Below are 24,768 nucleotides of genomic sequence, written 5' to 3'. Positions count from 1 at the left end.
GGCAGTTGTGCAGTTTCATTGCTCTTTTTAGTAACTACTCATTTCCTGGATTGTCTGTGCTGGACATTTTTGGTCCTTTACTAAGGTAAGGTTTGTGGATTTTTCTGTGGTATATCTGAGAAATGGATGCTTTTTACTCCATATCAAAGTCAATTGGGGTTGCTGATGATTGTCTTAGTTTATAATAGCTCCATATTGTATACTCTCTAGGAGGTCAACAATACACTTATGGAAATAAATGGCAAAGATTGAGGGAAGAAAAATATTAAACCCAAGTAGTTAGTAGCCCAGGGAAGAATTAGGTCTTATTTCAAATCCGGTGCACTGTGTCCAGGAATAAGGATTAGAGAAAATATCTACAATAAAACATAACCAAGCAGGAATTAGATTTCCAGTTCTCTAATTTTGAAAGAAGGAACTTAATAATCTAATAACAAAAAAAAAATCTAATTATAGTTTAATAATCAATGAGTGAATATTTAGCAAGAGCATAATGCCTGGGACAGAAGTTGACAGAAAGATTGGTTACACATGGATTTAGCTTTCAAATAACATAACAGACAATTAGCAAATTGACAGCAAAGAATATTTTTGCTTTCCTTTATAATCCTAGCACATAAGAGAGTACTTTGCACAGAATGAGGGGTTATGCAACTACTGAATGCTTAAATACATAAATAAATGTATGAGTGAATGAATGAATGAACTATTATAACTTAGTTTACATACCTATTTAAACAGGCTGCCATGAAATTTTATAGATGAGAGGTTAATTGAAGTCAGGATCAGAGATTTGCTGGAGAATTTAAATGATAAATCTCATGAAACATCTCTACCAGAAGAAAACCCACAGAAAACTCTTTGATACATCTGGTTCTCTGCTACCTACAACTGGTATAATTTTGTCCTACAGTAAAAGTATAAAAGCATTCTATATGATCCCATTTTAATTTATTTTATGTGACTCCACTTTTCTTCATCTATCCCTTACTAGTAAAATATTGATTACCCCCATCCACCAGACATTCAGGATTGGAAAATAAAGGAAGCAAAATTCTGATTATTTATTCCATTAGCGGGTGTCTCTGGTAGAAGTTCCAGGAGCAAAATTTAAAGTGAGTTCCTGGTATACCTGTCTAACTCAATTACTTATACTTTCCTTTTCTGTTATTACTTATAATCATTGAGGTTAAGCAATGATACAGCTGAAGTGTATTTATAAAAATAAAAAGATATATATAGATAGATAGATATTTTATAATTTAGGGTATATGTACCATATGAAATGATAGAGACACTGTAAACAACCTTTTGATTATGTGTATGCATGTGGATATGCACTTGAACAAAATGCAGGTCCCTGGATAGAGCATAGCAGATAAGAAGTATCATAAAAACTTTTCTCAGTGTCTTTATGTAGTAGAACAAAATGTTAAAACTCCTGTGTTCAGCCTATATCACCAAAACTTTACACTATCTATCGTTGAACCCGAAATTTCTCTTTGAAAGCAGTGAAACGTGAAACATGGGTGTGCTCAGGAAAAGAAAGTTACTTCATATTTTTCTCATGGGTTTTCCTGATAATAATTGCCTGTGTTTTCCCATTTACCCTCAGCTTTGTCAGAGACCCTTCAGCACTTCCACAGAGCCATCCCTCTAGAGGTCACAGATCAGAAAAACCCTACAGAAACAGGAAATCGAACTTCCTGAGCACACTACAAAACACAGAAACCTGTTTCCTCTACACATCTCAAATTGGCAAAGCTCAGTCTTAGCAGATTCAGTGTGGAAGCAGCTATCAAAAAGGCCACACGGATTTTGTCCCCAAATTTCACATGCGCTACCTTGCTTCAAACTACTGAGATGAAGGGGGCAAGATTATTTGTCCTGCTTTCTAGTTTATGGAGTGGGGGCATTGGTCTTAACAACAGTAAGTATTCTTGGACTATACCTGAGGATGGGAACTCTCAGAAGACTATGACCTCTGCTTCAGTTCCTCCAAATAAAATACAAAGTTTGCAAATACTGCCAACCACTTGGGTCATGTCAGCAGAGATAGCTACAGCTCCAGAGGCAAGAACTTCTGAAGAGAGTCTTCTTAAATCAACACTGCCTCCCTCAGAGACAAGTGCACCTGCTGAGGGTGTGAGAAACCAAACTCTCACATCCACAGAGAGAGCAGAAGGAGTGGTCAAGTTGCAGAATCTTACCCTCCCAACCAAAGCTAACATCAAGTTCAATCCTGGAGCAGAACCAGTGGTCCTTTCCAATTCCACACTGAAATTTCTTCAGAGCTTTGCCAGAAAGTCAAATGAACAAGCAACTTCTCTAAACGCAGTTGGAGGAGCTGGAGGCATTGGAGGTGCTGGAGACATTGGAGGCGTGGGAAATCGAGCCCCACGGGAAACATACCTCAGCCGGGGTGACAGCAGTCCCAGCCAAAGAACTGACTACCAAAAATCAAGTTTCGAAACAACTAGAGGAAAGTAAGGAATCTTCTTTTCTTTTTGTTCTTTCTCTGTCTAGCAGGTCTAGAAGATTGCAAGGGAAATTTACCTCACTCCCAGAAAATTATATCAAATTCAGGATGAAATTGGATCATATTTATAATTTCGCCATTTCAGTTAGATAAGGTTATTTATTGTTACTTTACCTAATAGGGAAAAATGAACAAATAAAATGCAGCAATTTTGTTTTAACTAAAATAATCATTCACTTTTCTATTCACTTATAGAGGTGGTTTTACTTTAGAATAGTCATTGCCAAGCAAAGTAGCACCACGGTGGCTGTTAGTTTAATTCAACTCAAGGATATGTTGATTGTGTTCCCAACCATACCCACAATATGAAAGAGAAAAATAAAGAAAGAAATAAAATTGGGGCATGAACAGGTTTGAAAATTGGAATAGCAGTATTATAAAAAGTAAGAGTTGTTAAAGATTGAACCAAGCACACCAGAGGTGCAATCCTGGCTTCAGTATGGTCTAGTTCCATGATTTTGAGCAACTCAATTGATCTCTGTGAACCTCGGTTTCTTCATATGGAAACTACATATTTAATACAAGGAATGTCAATAAAAATAAAACTTTGCAGGGCTCTCGTTCAGATACAAATGAATGAAATGTGCTTAGGTGCATGATCCTCACAGAATAGGTGCTCAGCAACTCAAATTTTGATAGTACTGTTATTATTTGAGTTGTGTTGCCATCATGAATGTGATGACTCAGAAAACCTACTTTTCAGATTATTTTTAATTTAAAGTTAGAGCAATTTGAAAGGTTGAAATAAAATAAAACAAATTTAAAAGAGTATTGTTAAAGAGGGTTTTCAAAAGAAGTGATAGTCAAATCAAAATAAACAAAGAAAAAATATCTGGGTGGGTCAATATTTTATTCATTTAAGGCTCAGAGTCATCTGTATGTTTAGAATACTAGAAGTTTAGTGTTACAAAACTAAACTTACAAATAATTTTTACATGTAATAAAACAAAGTCAAGACACCAGACATGTCTTGGGAGCAAAATGGGGTTAAACATCTTACTAATAATAAAATAAAATACAAGTTAAAAATAGAAGTTGACACACCTGCTGTGTGAAAGGCATTTGGTTAAAGCTGTTGCTGATATAAAGGTGAGAAGAAGAGAGACACTGTAAGAATACAAGCTGATGAATTTACTTATTTCTGTATTATTTATTATTCAAGTCTATTTTTCACTATATTTCAAAAGATATAGAATGTTTTTAAATATGTAAGTAAATCTGATTGTAACTAAAAAAGTATTCACATAGTGGACTTTGGAACAATGCCAGCTTACTGTAAAACAAATAGTACAGATTACAAAATGTTCATTTTGGGACAAATAGATTTGCCATTAAAAAAACATTTAACGGACATGTATTAATCTTTCTCATTTTGGGGGACAACAGGATTTTGTCTATTAAATAATAATCAGAAATGTCATTTATTGAGAACTTTTTCTAAATCACTTGAATGCATCATCTCTGTTAATCATATTTTATTAGAGACTGTAATTAAATTTTAAAAAATTAATTACAATAAAACTCCTGGACATTCATGGGAAACGATTGTGAGCTTTTCAGAGATGCTATAGCTAATAATTTTTTTTTTTTTGGAGACGGAGTCTTGCTCTGTTGCCAGGCTGGAGTGCAGTGGCACAGCTCAGCTCACTGCAACCTTTGACTCCCAGGTTCAAGTGATTCTCCTGCCTCAGCCTTCTGAGTAGCTGGGACTACAGGTGGCGCACCACCACGCCCAGCTAATTTTTGTATTTTTAGTAGAGATGGCGTTTTACCATGTTGGCCAGGATGGTCTTGATCTCTTGACCTTTTGATCCACCCGCCTCAGCCTCCCAAAGTGCTGGGATTACAGGCATGAGGCACCGCACTCAGTCAGAAATTTTTAATAGAAAGGGAAATATAATAAACAGAACAGAGACAATTCAAGTTAAAATAGCATTTAAATGTTATATACCATATAGAAAGTGGCATACAGCTGTGTCATAATTAGAACTAATAACTAATAGTTTGATCAATACTAGTTTTTAAATAAATGCTAGTTGTTTCATCCAAGGTCCTTGCTTTTAAAGGTTGGGAATGCTTGTTTATTTGATGATTATTTATAATTTGCCCATCATGTGCCAGCACTGTGCTAGGCTTTGGGACACACAGAATTTAAAAAGTAATAATAATTCCTGCCTCTAAGGAATATTCGCTATAAAAAGCAAACACTAACACACCTACCAGACTTCAAAAAATTTTAATATGCTCTATGAGAAAACAATATTAAAGGTATAACTTGCTGAACAGAACTTTATCCTATGAATTTTCCAACAAAAATATTCTTCAATTCTTTCTATAGAAAAGTACCAACTCCATGTAGGGATTCTGTCATTTGAGGTCCTGGAGAGCTTGAGGTTTTCTTTGCAATCCTTTCCATTACCTAGATTCCTTACTCATTAAGCCATGCAAATGACAATGGCATTAGAGAAAACCTAGGTGCTTCACTTATGGACCTAGGTTGCAAACCCTTGATAAGGTCAAAAGAAGTCTTTCAAATTTTCATTTGATTGGCAAATAATAATAATAATAGTAGCAAACACTTACATGGCATCTCTTCCTAGTACTCTACTATTGTGAGTGAATACATTCACTCATTTAATCATTACTATAACTCCATAAAGATGAGGAAGATTCTATCATTAATTCTTTACAGAGGGATTAAGTAGCTTACCTAAGGTCATTTAGCTAGCAAAGCTCGGGGCAAAGATTCAAATCCAAGCTGGCTGGCTTTAGAGTCATTGCTGTCAGCTCCTACATTACACTCCCTTGGCAGGTACAGTCTCTTATCACAAGTGGGAGGATAAGCGTGACCAGTTCACTTCCCAGCTCGTGAGGTTTCATAGGCTATTGGTTGCCTCCAGAATACAGTCAAGATTAGTCACCCAGTTAGTCACATGATGCCATCGTAGATCTGCCTCCTGCCTACCTCCCCAATCTCATCTTCTGCCACTTCCTGCTTATTCAAATAAGTAGTTCTCTGGTCCAATATATGCTGTTTGTTAAACCCACGTTTCTTCCCTCTGACTAACAATGGTCCTTTTTTGCCATCATTGTCTCCTTTCACACCTAATAATAACTGCAGGAAGCCTTCTCAGGTGAAGTTAGGTGGCCTAACTGTTCCTACAGGTCTCTTTGAATTCCCCTATTCACTGCACTTATAACACTGCATAATAATCATAATGAATTTGTAGTGTCTTTGCATATAGGGACTTACTTTCAGAGCTAGCAAGGTCTCTGGTTTATAGCAGGTACACAATCAATATTTAATCATACTGAATGTGAAATATGAGCATCAATATGTGAATATAAAGAAGAAAGCTTCCCAAGTAAATATTTGCACTTGTTTATGAAAAAAACCTGGTTGATTTAGAATAAACTCATATTTTTTTCTACCATTCTTGGAATTTTATAATAATTCTTAGTAAAAGGAGTATTTGTGTTTATTACAGGTTCTTTTCTAGATTATTCAGGATTATTCTGGCATATTTTTGTTTCATCTTGTAGCTTTTTTTTCTTTTTTTTTTTTTTTTTTTAGCATTGCAGGAACTCCTGGCTACAATAGCCCTGTGGTTTCCTGTCTGGCAGAGTGGGTATTAGTCAGTGACCAAGCACTTTGAAATAGGAAGGATGGAAATAAGAAATTAGGATTAGTGTATTTATATGTTGAACAAATATTTGCTGAACACCTTATCTGTCCCCAGCACTGTGCTTGTGCTGGGAGCAAAACAATGAACAAGAACTCCTACATGTCCTGCCTTATGGAACCAACAGCCCAGTGGCAGAGTTGAGAGGAGGAATAACAGTGAATCACAAATGCTGATTCTGAATGAAGCTTAAGAAATTGTAGTGTATAACAGGGGGAACGGTCTATCCATTGTGAATGGGGTCAGTAAACCTTGCCTGAGAGGATAATAGGTGAAATGAGGCCACGATACAATTCAACTGCCTACTTAACTTTTCCCACAATTCCCAACCCCTGTACACATGTATCTTAATTTTTACTAAATCAGTGAATGGCTAGTTCCGTAAGTAGAAACCTTGGACAGATCTTTGGATTTTTTCTCTCCCTCCTGGTTTTTATCTAATCTATCAAAAAGTCTTGTTACACCTCTAATATATCCCAAATACCTTAGCTTCTCTCCATCTTCTAGTTGCCATTATTCACCACTAGTGTTCTAACTGGTCCACTTCTTTCCACCCTTGTTTACCATAATCCATGATCCACACAAGGGAGGGATCTTTTGAACATTTAAGTCAGATTAATGCATTTCACTGAATGTAAGACTTCATTATTGTAAGCGACACATTCTTTTAGGTACTAATCAGAAGGAAAAGTATGACATCATACTTGCTTACTTTGAATTTTTAGATTTGTCTTTCAGACTTTGAGATTTTGGTCACATATCACTTTTGCAAACTTAAGAAGAAAATATAAATGAAACTGGTAAAGTATTTCTAAGGCAAGAGCAACAACTACTATCTGACCACTTGTGACTGAAAAATGCCATTGACTTCAAGACACATTCTTGATTTCAAAAACGTGTGTCTTAAAATCTGTGAAATTTGGTCTTTCATTCATTGTCACACTCGAAGCTCACTGCACTTCATTTCCTCCAGCCACACTGGCTTCCCTTCTGTTTATTGAACATGTCAAGTTAATATAAATCTCAAAGGAAACTTTTTTTGCTCTTGCTGGAATGCTCTTTCTGCACCTTTTATAATGAAGGACTCCTGTTCCACTTGCACCTCCAGCTTTAATGTCACCTCCTCAAAAGGACCTTCTCTGACCCAATGTAAAGTTAACTATTCTCTCACTTGCCATTCCTTATTTTGTCACCCTTATTTTTTCTTTGTAGGAATTACTTGAAATTATTCTATTTATATAGACAACAGTGTATTTTATGTATTTCCGCAATACATCCGATGAAAACAGGGACCTTGCCTGTCTTATTACTACTCTATTTGCTGCCTGGCATATAGAAAGGGCATATAGTGCCAGGCACATAGAAAGGGCTCAATAAAACTCTGTAAAATCATGGATTATTAGATGGGTTTGGCATCCAGAGGGGAGATCAAGGCTAGAGATACAAATTTGGCAAAGCATTGGTTTTCAGAAATGTATTAAGTCATGAATGTGGATGATACTGAAAGAAAGAAGGACCTAGAATTATGAACAGAGAATCTCTAATATTTGATTAACTGATAGTGGTGGATGCCAGCAATACAGCCTTAAATGGGGTGACCAGAGAAGTTAGGAAGGAAACTATAAAAGTGTGGTGTCATAGAGCAAAGGAAGAAAATATTTTAATAAGGAGGTAAGTGATCAACAGTGTGAAATGCTGCTGAAAAAGACAAAATGAGCACTGAAAAATAGTATTTCAGTGACATGGAACTGATAAGTAGTTGAGTGAGCACCGTGCTCTGGCCTGAGAAAATTGAGGTATGAAGGAAGGCAAAAAAGAGCCGTTAAAGCCAACTCAATTAAGAAGGGCTTTTATGAAAAAAAAAGGAGAAAGTGGTCAGCAGCCAAGGCTGGTCCAAACAGTTATTTATTTTTTGTGTTTGTTTCTTATTATATTTTATTTTATATACAGAGGGGTCATACATATGTTAACATATTAATGAGAAGGGTCAGAGGAAGGTAAAATTTGAATATGCAGAAAAAAACAGGAAGTTTTTTTCTGAGTTTAATGACAAATTTGAAAATTATTTTAAAATTACGAAAATTAATCATTAAATTAATTCTACTGTCTATCATAATAGACATTTTTTTCTGCTCATTTTGTGTGAATTATGAATAGGTTTTAGAAGTGAATTATCTGATCAGCTAAATTTTTGTGTTGTTTGCAAAGTTATTATTAGGGCTAATAACATCCAAAATGGGTAATTTTTACATGCTGTAAAATTCTAAAGAGAAACCATTATACTAAAGGGTGCTTTCTTATATCTTTGTGAAATAGACGTCTCTATTACATTACCGCCAGTGAAATAAACACTATATAAAGTGTATTCTCTATCAGCTTTTACTCATTCATCGCATTCTTTATTTCATTACTTTGCTGTTTCTACTACGTTACTATAAATATATATTGCGTTTCATATGCTAGAATTTAATGAGTGCTTATATATTCCTAATAATTAAGTGGGAACTTTTTGTATTCGCACACCTTCTGCTTTTCTGAATATAAAACTGTAATTTTAAGTTGATTATTTGAGGGTAAATGCTAAAAAGTCAGTTTACAGGAACTGGATTAAGCATAGAATTCTGCATCACGGCATTGTTAGCCTGCCTTTGTGGTCTGCACGCTGGGAAAGCCTGACACCTACTGGAATAGAAACAGTTTACAATGCCCGGAATATGCTCAAGTCACAGCTATGCGGGGAAGGGGGAAACAAAAAATAAAATTAGGTAAAATAAAACAAATTTATGAAAAAGGTTGTATTAAAGGTTGACTTTAACAACCATTACTTGTAAAAGATATACGTTATACATATTTAATTCGATGTACCACTTTAAAAATTGGAAATTTTCACTTTAAAATTGGAAAATAGGTTGGATCCAAGCAGCAAACTCTATGCACATCCTGTGATGGACATACATTCGGCTTGATCTCCTAAAACTTTACACTGACAATATTGTGTATAGACAGTAATTTGTGGCTGCGAGGCACTCTACAGTCATCTATCATCGAAAACTCAACTACATTCACCACATTGTTCCCACTACAGAAAGCAAATTAATTAGGCCTGACGAAAATATTTTAATTGCAAAAGTTGGTACATAAGAAAGGGTTTCTTCTTAAAGTCTAACCATGAATCAAAGTATCTGAAATTCCCCATGATCTGAGCTTTGCATAATTGCTTTTCAAAAAATTGTTTTAAATATCAATTTATTTATATGATTCTTTTACAAAACTGATATTTTATCTCAGTTTGAACATTATATAAAATTCTGTAAAAGAATTAAGTATACAAAGGTATACTACAAAAAAAGAACCACACACATAAATTATTTTGTTGTTAGGAAATAAAACAGTGATTTTCTTAAGGAAATAAGTATTGAGATGAACTTGTCTTTTGGACTGTTAGCCAAAGCTAAATATCAAATGTCTAATGCTTTATTTAAATATAAGTTACATATCACGAATCTTTTCACTAAGTGTAAATTATTTCTTCCCATTTTTATTATCTTTTTTCATGTTGTATATATTTCCCTTGAATTATTTTCTCATTTATGACTAGTGAACTACATGCCAATTATAGTCTCTCAAATCAATAATTTGATTAAAACTTCTCTTTTAGCTTGATTAGAAAAAATAAAGATTTTAATAAACAGATTCTATAACACTTTAGAAGTATTTATGTTCATGGCTTCTTAAGACTGTAGAGACATTCTCAATATTATTTTTTCCTGAGAGGCAAGCTCCATCATCTGAATTGACCATAAATGATGATGATGGTCTTCTGTATTGGCTTTATGGAAATTATTGACTTGAAACATACAAGCAATTATGGTTGAGATGAATTTATCAGGTCATTAAAGAAGCAAAACAGGAGTTGTGTCTCTTTGTATCTGAGGCAAAAAAAATTGAGGCCATATTATATAAATATATATATATCCTCTTCAAAAAAAATCCCACTTAACTCTGAATAATTTAATTATTATGAGCAGTGATAGCAGCAAGTATTTTACTTTTATTAAAACATTTAGTCTCACGACAATCGTGTGAGGTAGATAATATTATTGTAGATGCTTTGTAGATGAGGAAGTCACCTTTGCCAGACAAAGTCATGGCTATAAATTGTGGAGTCAAGATCTAAAAGCAGATAGCCTGGCTCTAGCATCGAACTATGTTATGGGAAATTTTTCTTTATTTTCTTTTGCTTATGCAGGTGTGCCCACTGCCCCACCTCTCACCCTTGCCTAATTCAGGAATAAAACAAACAAACAAAAAACTCTAGGCACAGAAATACACTCTCTTCTTTATTCGCCCCATGTGTGGAGTTAAAAGAATAAAATCTTGTCCAGCAGGCAGACCTTCATCATCAGAAATGACTTTCTAATTCTGACCTAGGAGGTGAAAAAAGACATGTATTGATGACAGCTCTGATGTTTGCCAGAAATGCCTCATTCCCCTCCTCCTTCCTTCTTTTCCCCTTTCCTGTTCTTTTGTCCTATTTTTTCATCCTTTGAGCTATTTCTTACTTTTCTTCTTCAATTCTCTCTGATTTTGACAAGAGATATGCAAAATTATTATTTATCACTTTGTATGGCATTTTTTGAGTATGTACGTATTTATTTATTTTATTATGGTAAAATATACATTAAAATTTATATCCGTCTTTAAATGTACAATTCTGTGGCTTTAAGTATGTTCACATTGTTTTGCAGTCATCACTACCATCTATTTCCAGAACTTTTCATATTCCCAAACTGAATCTCTGTACCCATTAAATAATAACTTCCCATTGCACCCTCCTCACCGTCCCTGGCAATCACCATTCTATTTTCTGTCTCTATGAATTTAACCACTTAAGTACATCATGTAAGTGAAACTGTACAATATTTGTCCTTTTGTGTCTTGTTTATTTTCACTTAGCATAGTGTTTTCAAGGTTCTTCCTTTTCAAAGGTTGAATAATACCCCATTTTGAGTGTGTGTGTGTGTGTGTGAGTTTCTTTTCCACTCATTTGTCAATGGACATTAGAGTTGCCTCTACCTTTCTGTTATTGTGATACATGATATTTTAATGATGTTCTCAAATTAAGGTAGTGTGCTAGGGAGAACACGTACTCTGACTAGTGGTGCTATCTAAAATCTGTTCTATTTTATTGACTTAGGACATATAATTTTGCTCAGGGACTTAATAATTGAACTGTTAAACCAAATGAGGCTTCAGTTGAATTTTTTCCCTGATTATTGACATCAATAAAATAGGTTTGTTAAGGTATAGTTGCCTTTAAAATTCTATTTTCCTCTTTAAACAAACTATTTTTTACTAAGTGATATTTTTTAAAAGAGAGAGGGGAATTATCCACATATGTCAGACTTACAGAGTTGAGAATGAAATGAGCAGGTTTGATTTGCAAAAGTAGTAAACACTTATAAAAAAGTACAAGACTAACTTTTATATATTTAGCATATGTTTGTCCCACTTATTGAATTGGGTGGGGATTTTATCCCTATGGACTTCCGGAGTTTAGTGTAAAATGATGTACGACACTATTATTTCATAATTTTGCCATTAGTAATGGTCAAACAGTTAAGTTTTGTTTGGATGTATTTCCATGCAATAATAATCTTATAATTAAGACAATAGTATTTTCATGAGGTAAATTAGGAATAATATGAATAAGTTATTCTCTTATGAGGGATTAATATTGTTCTCTCTAAATTAAGTCCCACCAGAGACTTAGTTCTTCCCCTGAGGTATATATGAATTCATTAATATATGCATATGTTGTCATTTGCAAATTGTAGTCATCTTTAAGTACAAGGTAAAGAAATGGACATTTGAGATCTTATACTCTCTCAAGTCAGAGAGGCATGGGTGGGNATAGCCTGGCTCTAGCATCGAACTATGTTATGGGAAATTTTTCTTTATTTTCTTTTGCTTATGCAGGTGTGCCCACTGCCCCCACCTCTCACCCTTGCCTAATTCAGGAATAAAAACAAACAAACAAAAAACTCTAGGCACAGAAATACACTCTCTTCTTTATTCGCCCCATGTGTGGAGTTAAAAGAATAAAAATCTTGTCCAGCAGGCAGACCTTCATCATCAGAAATGACTTTCTAATTCTGACCTAGGAGGTGAAAAAAGACATGTATTGATGACAGCTCTGATGTTTGCCAGAAATGCCTCATTCCCCTCCTCCTTCCTTCTTTTCCCCTTTCCTGTTCTTTTGTCCTATTTTTTCATCCTTTGAGCTATTTCTTACTTTTTCTTCTTCAATTCTCTCTGATTTTGACAAGAGATATGCAAAATTATTATTTATCACTTTGTATGGCATTTTTTGAGTATGTACGTATTTATTTATTTTTATTATGGTAAAATATACATTAAAAATTTATATCCGTCTTTAAATGTACAATTCTGTGGCTTTAAGTATGTTCACATTGTTTTGCAGTCATCACTACCATCTATTTCCAGAACTTTTTCATATTCCCAAACTGAATCTCTGTACCCATTAAATAATAACTTCCCATTGCACCCTCCTCACCGTCCCTGGCAATCACCATTCTATTTTCTGTCTCTATGAATTTAACCACTTAAGTACATCATGTAAGTGAAACTGTACAATATTTGTCCTTTTGTGTCTTGTTTATTTTCACTTAGCATAGTGTTTTCAAGGTTCTTCCTTTTCAAAGGTTGAATAATACCCCATTTTGAGTGTGTGTGTGTGTGTGTGAGTTTCTTTTTCCACTCATTTGTCAATGGACATTAGAGTTGCCTCTACCTTTCTGTTATTGTGATACATGATATTTTAATGATGTTCTCAAATTAAGGTAGTGTGCTAGGGAGAACACGTACTCTGACTAGTGGTGCTATCTAAAATCTGTTCTATTTTTATTGACTTAGGACATATAATTTTGCTCAGGGACTTAATAATTGAACTGTTAAACCAAATGAGGCTTCAGTTGAATTTTTTCCCTGATTATTGACATCAATAAAAATAGGTTTGTTAAGGTATAGTTGCCTTTAAAATTCTATTTTCCTCTTTAAACAAACTATTTTTTACTAAGTGATATTTTTTAAAAAGAGAGAGGGGGAATTATCCACATATGTCAGACTTACAGAGTTGAGAATGAAATGAGCAGGTTTGATTTGCAAAAAGTAGTAAACACTTATAAAAAAGTACAAGACTAACTTTTATATATTTAGCATATGTTTGTCCCACTTATTGAATTGGGTGGGGATTTTATCCCTATGGACTTCCGGAGTTTAGTGTAAAATGATGTACGACACTATTATTTCATAATTTTGCCATTAGTAATGGTCAAACAGTTAAGTTTTGTTTGGATGTATTTCCATGCAATAATAATCTTATAATTAAGACAATAGTATTTTTCATGAGGTAAATTAGGAATAATATGAATAAGTTATTCTCTTATGAGGGATTAATATTGTTCTCTCTAAATTAAGTCCCACCAGAGACTTAGTTCTTCCCCTGAGGTATATATGAATTCATTAATATATGCATATGTTGTCATTTGCAAATTGTAGTCATCTTTAAGTACAAGGTAAAGAAATGGACATTTGAGATCTTATACTCTCTCAAGTCAGAGAGGCATGGGTGGGTTTGAGATCTTACACTTTCTCAAGTCAGAGAGGTATGGGTGGGTTTGTGATCTTATACTTTCTCAAGTCAGAGAGGCATGGGTGGGTATTAAGTGAGGTGTGAGGGCTTATTACTAGAGTCACCTGATAATCCTATTTCTTTGAGAGAATGTTAATTTTCAGAAGCAGTATGTCTGTCTTGTCCTATTTTGTTTTCCTCTTGTTCCCCTTTAAATCTCTACATTCAAGGGGATGGTGGGAAACGAAGGTCATTCAATCCATAAAGTCTCCCCCAGACACAAAATCTTCTCCAGCTTCTCAAAGAAAATTATACACCATTGGCTTGGTTTATGGTGGTGATTTTATTGGCTTACCTTGACTTCTAATGAACATCCTCAGGACTTGGTATTTTCATACTATTGTAGCCACAGTTTATTAATATGAAAGTTTAAGTAGCTTATTTTGAATTAGATGACAAGCAATCTATTCATCTGGGTTCTAAGGACTAGTATAACTGAATAATGTTAATTCTTAGATTATCCCTTTATTTCTTGGGAAAATGTTCTGTGCGGTCATTATTTAAAGCCATCTTCTTTGCTTCAGTCCCCTCTCACTCAGTTCAGGATAAGAACTGGTATGACTGGACCATTATTTAGTCAATTAATGGTAGTTTTTTACATTAGTCTTTTCACTAGTTTCCTGAAAGATTTGGTTTCTAAAATGTGAAAATCAAAAATACAGTAAACTGTTTATTTATGACGCTTTCTCTTAGTTCATTATCCACAAGTCTTTGTGTTTTAGGAATCATAATAGAATCCTTTCCCTTCTCTGTTTTATATGTTCAACATGCTAGGCCTTTACTCATAACCAAAGATGTTTGCTTTTCCCTAGAACAAACCTTTTACCTATTAACTTGAAAAATCCAAAGAATCAATACAAGCTTTTTTTCAGTACATGTTGCTGCACAAAAGCAACAGAGTTATTACCCTGAAAGAGAATCCCAAATGTGGTCTGCTGGATGGAGGGTTATGACCCCCTGGAAAACTAAATACTTCAAAGTAACTGCTCACCATCCACCATAATCTGTCTATAAAGGTACAAAGGATTACTAGGTTTAAGCAAAATGTTTGTCTGGGATCATTGCATTTTCCTTTAAACTGCCCGTCACCATTTTACCATGCTTCATTTTCTGTTTTTAAACCTACATTTTCAGATAATTTGGTTTTAAAATTATATTTACATTTTTAACATTCCTTAATGAGCTTATTTCATTGGTAGCATAAACCTAATTACAAGTCACACCAGGGGCTCTTTTGCTGTGGATTGTTCTTCCAATTTACACTGGATCAAAGATTGCTGGGCCATGAGCAGTCTGCTGATCTGCTCCTTTGCCTCCTCAACTATTTTAGTCATGCGATTGTTTTAATATTTAGGATTTGAAAAGGCCTCTGCCAGGTGACACTATCATTTTGCCTCACAGAGAATGAATATATTTTTTTCTTTTCAAAGCCCTGAGCATGCGTGACGACGATCCTTGTGTTGTTTCTGCCCCACACTCCCTCCTCCACAGTCATTCAGAGAATGTTCATGTGACAATTTAATTGTGCTTCTGTTGAAGTTAGTCAGTCTCAGTAATTAGGATCTTCATTGCATTTGCATGAAGAATCTAGTTAATTTTTTAAAGATCCCTTTATTGTGGTCCTCTCAATTTCAAATCGTTTTATTTTATTTCTTGCTTTTTCCAGTTCTTTGTTTTACGTTATTTTTGCCTCAATTGTTACCAGTGATTTAACAACACGTGCCAGCGTGTCTTCTTATTTCTTTGAGGGGCCTGAAATTTTAAACATCACATTCACAAGAACACAATAAGTTCTATGGAGCTCAATTTATCTGCCTTAGATGAATGACAATGTGGAATGATTAAATCAAGCAATTAACATATCTTTTTTTTTCTTTTTATGTGTTGTTTTCTGGAATTTGTGTATGATGTACTTAAGTGAAGTTTTACTTTGTGTTTATCCTCCTGGAATTCATTGAGCTTCTTAGATATGAGGGTTGATTTTTTTTTTAAAAAAAACACATTTAGAAAATTTTCCTTTTTTTTCTTCACATGTTTATTCTGCCCGATTTTAGGACCACTTCAGTTTTGCTCATTTATGTTTTTGAATTTTTTCTCTGTACTTCAGTTTGGCTGGTTTCTATTCCTTGTCTTCGAGTTTATTGGTCTTACTTTCTGAAGTGTCCAGACTTCAGTTAAGCACATCCAGTCCATTTTTAATTCATATATTATATACTTCTCATTCTATTTAATGGTTAATTGTTTTAAAGTCATGGGTTGCTAATTCCAACATCTATGTCATCCTTGTTTTCTTTTTTCTGTTTACTGGATTTTTACTCCATACACTGGTCCTATTTTGGTGCTTTTTCTCATATTTAGTTTTGTTTGCTTTTCATGCTGGGCACTGTGGATGCTATGTTATCAGTGTCTGGATTTTGTTGTTTGCAAGCACAAAATAGTATTCAGTCCAAGATTCAAGGGCACCCCATATTGACTTTTAAAATGATATTTCTCTCTGGCCCCCTCATTTTATTAATCTTTGCCACACTTTTTAACCACCCTAGTATCCCCAAACTCAGATCTCTATTTTCTTTACTTGGTGTCTTTTCTGGAATCCATCCTTCTGTGATGCAGTTTGAAAATTGTTCCCAGGCACAAAACAAGATTGAATGTGGAGCTAACATCACGTATTTTCCCTCAAGAATCATATCACTGCATTGTCTACTGCCCAACATCTGAAAACTGTTGCTTTATACATCTTGTCCAGATTTATAATTTTTTCCATAAAAAGGTAAATCTGATAGTTTACATAGCCAGGGACAAAATTCTCTGAAATTTAAGTTTTAGTTTTTTATATGAAAATTATAGTATAAGCTCATTTAACTCCTTATCTCAAGCTAAGACTTGTTGTGAAAATGCATAGAATTTGGAGATTAATTTGAGGAAAACTGACATATTTGCATTGGGTTTCCCATTAGTTAACATGATCCATTGGCTTTTCTTTAAAGTTTTCAATAAAGTTTAAAATTTTACGTAATAAATCTAACACTTCTTTTGCTGAATTTATTCTTAGGTACATTCTTCTTGTTGTTATTTTTTGCTATTGTTAATAGTGTCTTTTTGAATTTGTTGTTGGTACAGAGAAATGTAACTGATCTTAACTTTGTGATTGAATTAATATAAATTAATCTTGTATTAACTCATAAACATTTATATTTAATTACATTGCTGAATTCTCTTTTTAATTATAATAATCTGCATGTAGACCATTTTGTATTTTGTTCGGTTACAATCATATCCACTGCAGCTAATAACAGTTCTTTCTCCTCTTTTTTGATTTTTAAACCATTTATTTACTTACTTACTTATGCTTTACTGCACATATTTTAAAGTAATGGACACGGATCTGAGTTTTTTTTTGTCTCAGTACTAATATTAATACTTGCTACAAGAGCATTCTTGCATTTTTATTTATCTTATAGCTATACTCTGCAAGTTTCTCATTTTAGCTTTGATTTATTCTTTTCTTTATTTTGATCTTGTTAGTTTCCTTATAATTCCTGAGTACAGCAATGCAGTAATAAGTTATTTTCTCTTATATTTAAATATTTTAAAGCTAAAGAGCAATCTTACAAAGTTTCTGAACTATAGTATGGCAAAAATAGATGTTTGTCTGTGAAAATAATTTTGATGAGAAGAATTCTTTTTGACAACAGTTTTTTTCCCTAACAATTATGATCTTCCTTAGGAATTGGTGTGCTTATGTACACACTAGGTTATCTCCCACAGTGATATTGGACAACCAGGTCACTTATGTTCCAGGTGGGAGAGGACCTTGTGGCTGGACCGGTGGATCCTGTCCTCAAAGGTATGTAATATTTCTTGAAAATAGCCACTGTTTTTGCACCATAATAAATTATAGCTGGGAATATATAATGTTAGTCATCCAAGGTACATAATACATAACAGGGTCAGGGGATAGTCATCACATTATGCTTCAGTAAGTGAAAATGCAGACACTAATATTTGCCTCATATGGTCATTTTTAGAATCATTTGAGATCATGCAATAATATATTTAGCCTAGTGCCTTGTGCCTTGTGAACATTCAATAAATGTTAATTCTCATGCTTATTTCTATTTTTACTATCACTATTACTTTCACTATAGAGCAAGTCAACAATCCTGTCCTTTAATTGCTTATGAATTTCATGCACAATTTTGAAGATTTATTATTTTCTCTTCATGCTAGGTCAGAGACAAGTTTATAACTTGGTTCATATTCCAAAATTAGAAGAGCTTCTAGTTACAATTATGCATGGTAAAGCAGCTAAGTGAAGTTTTTCTTCTTGTATCTATTGTAATTAGCCATGTCATTTGATTATCATGTAAAAAAAAATCTATGCTGTTGTCCTAAAAGATGGGGCTGAGTAATTGATAAATTCCTGAATTAATATAGTCACAGTAGCTCAGCTAGGGGTGTCTCCAAAGAGCCTGCAATAAAAACTCAAATTGTTATTCAGGCCATGATGGCGAATGTTATGCAAATTGTCATACAAATAACTCAGGCAATGAATCTGACACATGGCAATCTGGAACAGTGCACAATAAGGATACATAAAATCAAGGTGTTTCTTAGTCCCTTGAGGAATAGCTAAGGTTCATGGTCCAGAGAGCTAAGCACATCTTAGGGATTTGGGAGAGCTGAACTCTATTTCTATTTTCAGCCCTTACTCCCTTTGTGACAATTTCCTTGCTAATATGAGACACAAATAATGCATTGCTAATTCTTTAGTAATGAAAACTTGACCACAGTAGTCCCTAGCATACTGCCCTTCTGGATTCAAGGTGAGCTCTTTTTATTTATTTTTTTCTTTTCTTCAAACAAACCAGTATTTATCTTTATTCTTGAATCTTATCTTTTTTATGCCTTCTGAGTGGGTCCATTCATTCGCTATTTTAATACTTATGTCATAATTGCTACTTTTTCTTTTATTATGTCTGAGCTACATGCAACAGATACTCAATTTGCCAAAGCAGGAATATTGACCCCAACAATAGTTCAACTAACTGCTTAAGCTCATCCTTACAAACTCTATATAGAGTCCCTTTCCAAATTGCTTTACTTCCTACTTAGCTTTAACTGTGGGATTGCAGATGATATTTCACTAGACAGAAAGATTTAGTGAAACAAATGAGGGCAAATGATTAGCATGCTTTCACAAATGGAAAGGATCTTGTAACTCATTTTGCAACTGACAAATAGCCTCAGACATACTCGGTTACCTGTCATGTTATAGCAGAAACTGAAACCCAAGTCCCTAAAGGCCAGTCTATTATAATGTTACTGTTCCACATGTTCAGGGTTTACCCATGTGGATGACTGTTGTCTCCATATAGTTGTACGTGGCAAACTCCAGGATAATAACATGGGAGGCTAGCCCACATGACATGGGCTAAAAATCACAGCTCTACCCGTTTTAGATATGGGACTTTGAGCCAGTTATTTCATCTCTCTGTTCTTTTGGTTCCTCATCAGCAAATCAGGATAATAATAATGCCTTCATCATAAACTAATATGAAAATTAAGCAAGATAGTATGTACCCATTTTACAGACCCATTTGATAAATAGTAACTAAATATTAAAGTCACATGGGTAAGATTAACATGGCCAAATTGTACTTATGACTTACAGTTACACACACGGAGCTCACAATTTAGTAGCATTCACTAATTATGTAGATTGTTGTGTTGAACTGCTATAGTTTCCTTATTTCTCTTTTGTTGTTTTATGGTTTCATCTTAGAAATAAAATTTCCTCATATTACATCCGTTCTCTCTCTCTGTCCTTCTGTCTCCCTCAGAGAAATACTATATGACAAAAATAGTAGGTAGTATAATTTCAAAACTTTGATGATGAAAAATTCAATGGGAAAATGATAGTGGTTATCAAAATTTCAATTAGATCACGAATATCCAGTTGTTTCAAGTTGTTTGATACTGATCTGGAGGAAATATAGATCTTTTTAATTATAACAATATAGGAAATAATATGAATTGAAGTAGAATAAATTATCTCCATATAACTTTAAAATTGGAATGAAAATATGTTTTAACATTGATTTAGCTAAAAGTATTATCAAGAGAAAAGCTATAATATCTTTAGAAAGTCAATGACAACTATCAATTTAAAATACCTACTACCGCTTTTTGTAATGTATTGAAAAAAAATTTAAGTTAGGCAATAATATTGATAATGCATATTATGCTCTATAACAGCTAATATAAATAAATGCTTGTTATCTGTAGGCATTGCCCCAAAAACTTTAGCATTTATTATTCCAACTGATAATTTAATGTGAAACAAATAATTGATTTCCCCCCAACTGCTCAACTCTCTAGATCTCAGAAGATATCCAATCCTATCTACAGGATGCAACATAAAATTGTCACCTCGTTGGATTGGAGGTGTTGTCCTGGATACAGTGGGCCGAAATGTCAGCTAAGAGGTATACTCTAATATTAGTAATCACAATTCTGAACAATAAGAAACTGATTCTATTGAAGAAAAGAATAATATTTCCCCCTTTGAATCAAGGTAAATTAACATGTAGCCAAATTCCTAGGACTGTTACTTTTCTAAGCTTTCTAATTTGGTAGCTTTTATAACACTCTGAAGTCTCATAAGCTATTCTCTAATTTCTCCCCCCATTTTTATGTTGGATTTATATGATGAGCAAATGGAAATCTGATGAAAGATCTTACTTATTCTTAACAACAAGCTACAGAGGCATGCCTTATTAAAATATCAGGAATGCTAATTTTCAATTTTAAATAAAGTATTATTAGAAGTGACTCAATATAAAATAAGACTACTCTCTAATTTTGTTCCAGTTCAGTTATTTGAAATAATGTGCATATGAATGAAATTTAGTATTAAAGGACATACAAAGTATGTCATGAATAATTCTGTCTTTTTCAAAATTCTAATGGAGCTATTTTTTTTTCAACCGAGGTTTTAAGGACTTTCTGGTGGCAAGGCTGATCAAACACATGGTAACCCGCTGTGGCCTAATATCCATGTGACTATTATTTTGCTTTTGGCTTTAAACAGGTTTCCTTTGAAAAATAAGATATGGCATCAGCATACATATTTTAAGTGAATGAATATTACAAGAAAGGCCCATTAGCAGTGGTGGGGAATTCAATCAACAGTGTAAGAGACTGTGATTAAAAATTAATATAAGTGTGGATAAACCATTATGACTCACATTAAGAAAAAGCAAATTATAATACAAAAGCTCTAGGAATCCTGCATTTTAGTTAGGGATATCATTTATGGTTTTACTAGCCCATACAATGAGAATCTGCAGGCAAATTTCACCATAATGCTATTTATTCTGGGTCTGGCCTGAATTTCGAAGATGTTATAAAATTCAATTTATTTTAGACTATAGAATGAATGTGCACTGCATTTATAACCAGGCAAAATAAACTTTTAAATAAAATGTAATCTATGCTGAAAATATTTGGAAATAAAGAATTTAGTATATTCTAAAAAGGCCCAAGTATGGCCCTGATTTCTGATTTCCATGAAGTACACGAATATACTCACAATGGTAAAACATATTTGTGTCTAGAGTTGGTGAATGGTTAAAAGTTCTGAATAGTGTTTAGAATCCTGTTTCTGAAATCTGTATTTATTTTCTTCTACAAGGAAGGATATCATGAGATTATTAATTCCATCATTATTTCTTGGTGATTCGAGTGTTTGTTTGCAGAGCACATTTCTAGAAATTTAGGATGTTATCACACATCCTATTGGTAGACACATGGAAGGGAAAAAGTCTACAGATGAAACAATGTCATGGACTCTAGTTGATGAGAATTGCTGTTGCTCTGTGTTTCAGCCTTTTATACTTAGGAATCAATTCTTTATCACTATGGTGAACTACATACATGTAGGAAGAAAAAGACACCAGAACATCCCTATAAATATAGACACAAGAAACAAAGACTAGTTGACAGTTTCAAATACAGATTGTGTCCTTCCGTTCTCATTTTTCAAAGTATGATATGAAATATTTATGAGTTCAAGTAGTTTAGGGATTGTCTAACGGCACCTTATATCCTAATTGGAAGTAACCTGTGGATAGGTTTTATACTAGATTTACAAATCATTGTATTGATTTCTAGTGACAAAAAATATCCCAGAACAGTTCTGATTATGACCTTCTGTCATAACAGTGTAATTGGAACCACTCATCATTCAGGTATCTGCTGATTGATTAAGCTGTTATTGAAAGGCCTCTTTTCTATGGAAATCTACAATGGGAACAATGTTCCAATGGCAGATGTGCATATTGTGTCATGTTGTCATACAACCAATTCTAATATAGCTTTGATTCCAAAAGAACCCCCTGTTGCTCCCTAGTATACTTTGACCATTCTACTTTTCACTTTTAGTGCAGTTGTATTTTCAATAACTGAATTTTCTATTAGTGCAATTGATGCACTGGTTGTATTAGGAACTACTGTGTCCCTTTGTCCCTTGAACCTTCATTATTTCTCTCCTGGGGGGCTGTTTGCACACTTTCCCTTCTAATAGCTAACCAAATTGCAGTAGGAAGATTTTGTAAGTATGCAAGAAATATCACCAGTTCAGGAATAAATTGGAGCTATTTGCAACTGTACTCTTTTTTACTTCTTCTCCTCCACTTTTGTACCCTTCTTTCCATTTCTTTCTTTTATACCCTTCTTTCTATTTCTTTGGGGATACAAATCCATCTCGAAACTGTTAGAAAGAGATGTGGTGACTCAGAATCCATGGGTGATTCTCTCTTTATTCCACAATATGCTAATCTGCTACACATGTACTTCAGCTGCAACTCAGATAATCAAAATACTGGTAGCCACAGTTCTAGATTACCTTATAAAAATATTCATCATATTATCAAAAGGAAACCAATTTAAAAAATCTAAATGAATAGAACCTTATATGGGGGAAAAAAGGAGCTTTAAGTCCAACATCAAAGTAATAGTTCTGGTATGTTTTACATTTGTTATGTCATTTTCTCATTTTAAATATATATATTTGTACATAATGAGGAATGAGTCATCAAAGACAGTTTGCACAGGAGTTTTGCCTTTAGAAAGGACCTAATTTTGTGATATGGTATTCAAGATACTTTTCAAAAAGTCAGCAGTAACATACACTTAAACCTGTTTTATAAAATTTGCAATAATGCTCTTTTCCAGTAGATGTCTCTAAAATATTCTGAAGTGGAACAAGGAAAGCGTGACTTACTTTAATGACACAAAGGGCAATGATTTAAATACAAATAATGTTAGATTACAGAGGACGAAGAAAACTTGTTTGCAAATCTGTTTTTAAAAATACAGTGGCTTTAATCATCAGATCCTTTATAGAAAAAAGGTATCTTATAACATTCTGTTTTGTACTACAGATATTATGAATGCTGACAAAATGTGAGCAGGTACAAGTGCTGAAATAAACTGGCCCCTACCATATGTTATGAATATATAACAAATATTTGGTTTTACAAATGCTGTGAAATCATGCAATAAATTATGTAAGAGCTACTGTAACTAACATTTGAATATGGGGCTTCTCCAGCAGGAGGATTGTAAAATGCATTCACTGTAGTTTTGCATGTCTTTCTTCCCAGCAGTAGCAAATGCTTTCTTCTTTGAGAGAGAACATTACCTCCTCTAAGCATCTTTCACAATAAAATTATGATGCATTTAGTGAAGAACACTGTGTACCATAAGTGGTTGTTGCACCAAACTGCCTACTTCAATTTAACTAGTAAATCTCAGTAAAGCTTAATATGTACACCAAACATTCACCATGCCAGTATTCACTTGATATTGATGGATCAGCTGGAAATCTGTCTCCTCAAGCCACACAGGAAGGTTTTCTGGTTCTGAGTGGGTGAGAGCAAACATCCTCATTACTGAGTTGCCATTAATGACTTCCTCCATATGGTTGAAAGGCCTGGAAGGAAAACAACTACAAAATAATGCAAATAAAACCCGTCTAATTAAAAAAAAAAAAGGATCTAATAAGGAAGCTGTTGCTCCTGCTGTAGACACTTGCAGACCTTGCTTCTGTAAGTCCTTGATCCATCAAGGTCAGGGCTTCCATTGCAAGGGGAAAAAAAAGAGAGTAATTGTGCTGGGAGAAAAGCAAAAAGGAATCCAACTTAAAAAATATATTGCATTAAAAAAAAATCTGAAGTGCACAAACATCTTTACAAATTTAGTTGGCTGAAATAAATGTCCTCTGTCCCTGTGCTTATCGCTTAGAAGGGAACAAGAAAAAGAAACTTAGAAATCTGTCCTGTAAGAAACAAAGCAAAGATCTGTGTCAAGTGAAAGATGGATTGCTTGGAAAACCTAGAATCTGTGGCAGTCCTTGTGGTAGAGAATACATTTGGGGAGACAGAAAGATTGCTAAATGAAAAAACAAAAGAGCATCAATCAACGAGGCTCTTTATCACAGGAGAGTAACTGACTCCACTGTCGGAGATCCTATCAGCTCTTTGCTGTGGCTGGTTAAACCCCGTGTAATAAATTGGGATGAATGGAAGTATTGAACTCCAGTCAATAAACAGAGGTAGGGAAAGATAACATAAACTATTGAATTTGTAAAACAGGCATTTCAAGTTTTCAACAGCCTTGGCAGGGACTCCATCTAATGAATTCCCGAGCAAAGAGATTCATGTGACAATTGGATCTCAAGGATCTTTGTGTGATGCTTAATAGTTGTTTCTTTTATTCAGGAGTACAGTTTTCTCACTTAGATTCTAAAAAAAAAAAAAAGGGGGGGG

General features: G+C 34.0%; 1 protein-coding gene across 1 annotated transcript in view; it reads left to right on the top strand.

Moving 5' to 3' along the window:
• The first annotated feature begins 1,639 nt into the window (after positions 1 to 1,639).
• MMRN1 (multimerin 1) overlaps positions 1,640 to 24,768 on the top strand; it is a 60,715-nt gene continuing 37,586 nt past the window's right edge. The window contains exons 1-3 of the mRNA XM_017896402.1: positions 1,640 to 2,486; positions 17,664 to 17,783; positions 20,318 to 20,424. Coding sequence (XP_017751891.1) covers positions 1,864 to 2,486; positions 17,664 to 17,783; positions 20,318 to 20,424 — 850 coding nt within the window. The 5' untranslated portion in view covers positions 1,640 to 1,863. The remainder of the gene's footprint in view (positions 2,487 to 17,663; positions 17,784 to 20,317; positions 20,425 to 24,768) is intronic.

This window comes from Rhinopithecus bieti, unplaced genomic scaffold (genome assembly GCF_001698545.2).
Source record: "Rhinopithecus bieti isolate Rb0 unplaced genomic scaffold, ASM169854v2 scaffold_28836, whole genome shotgun sequence".
Classification (NCBI taxonomy): domain Eukaryota; kingdom Metazoa; phylum Chordata; class Mammalia; order Primates; family Cercopithecidae; genus Rhinopithecus; species Rhinopithecus bieti.
The sequence above is the reverse complement of the archived record's forward strand: the minus strand, read 5'-3'. Positions and strand labels throughout refer to the sequence as shown.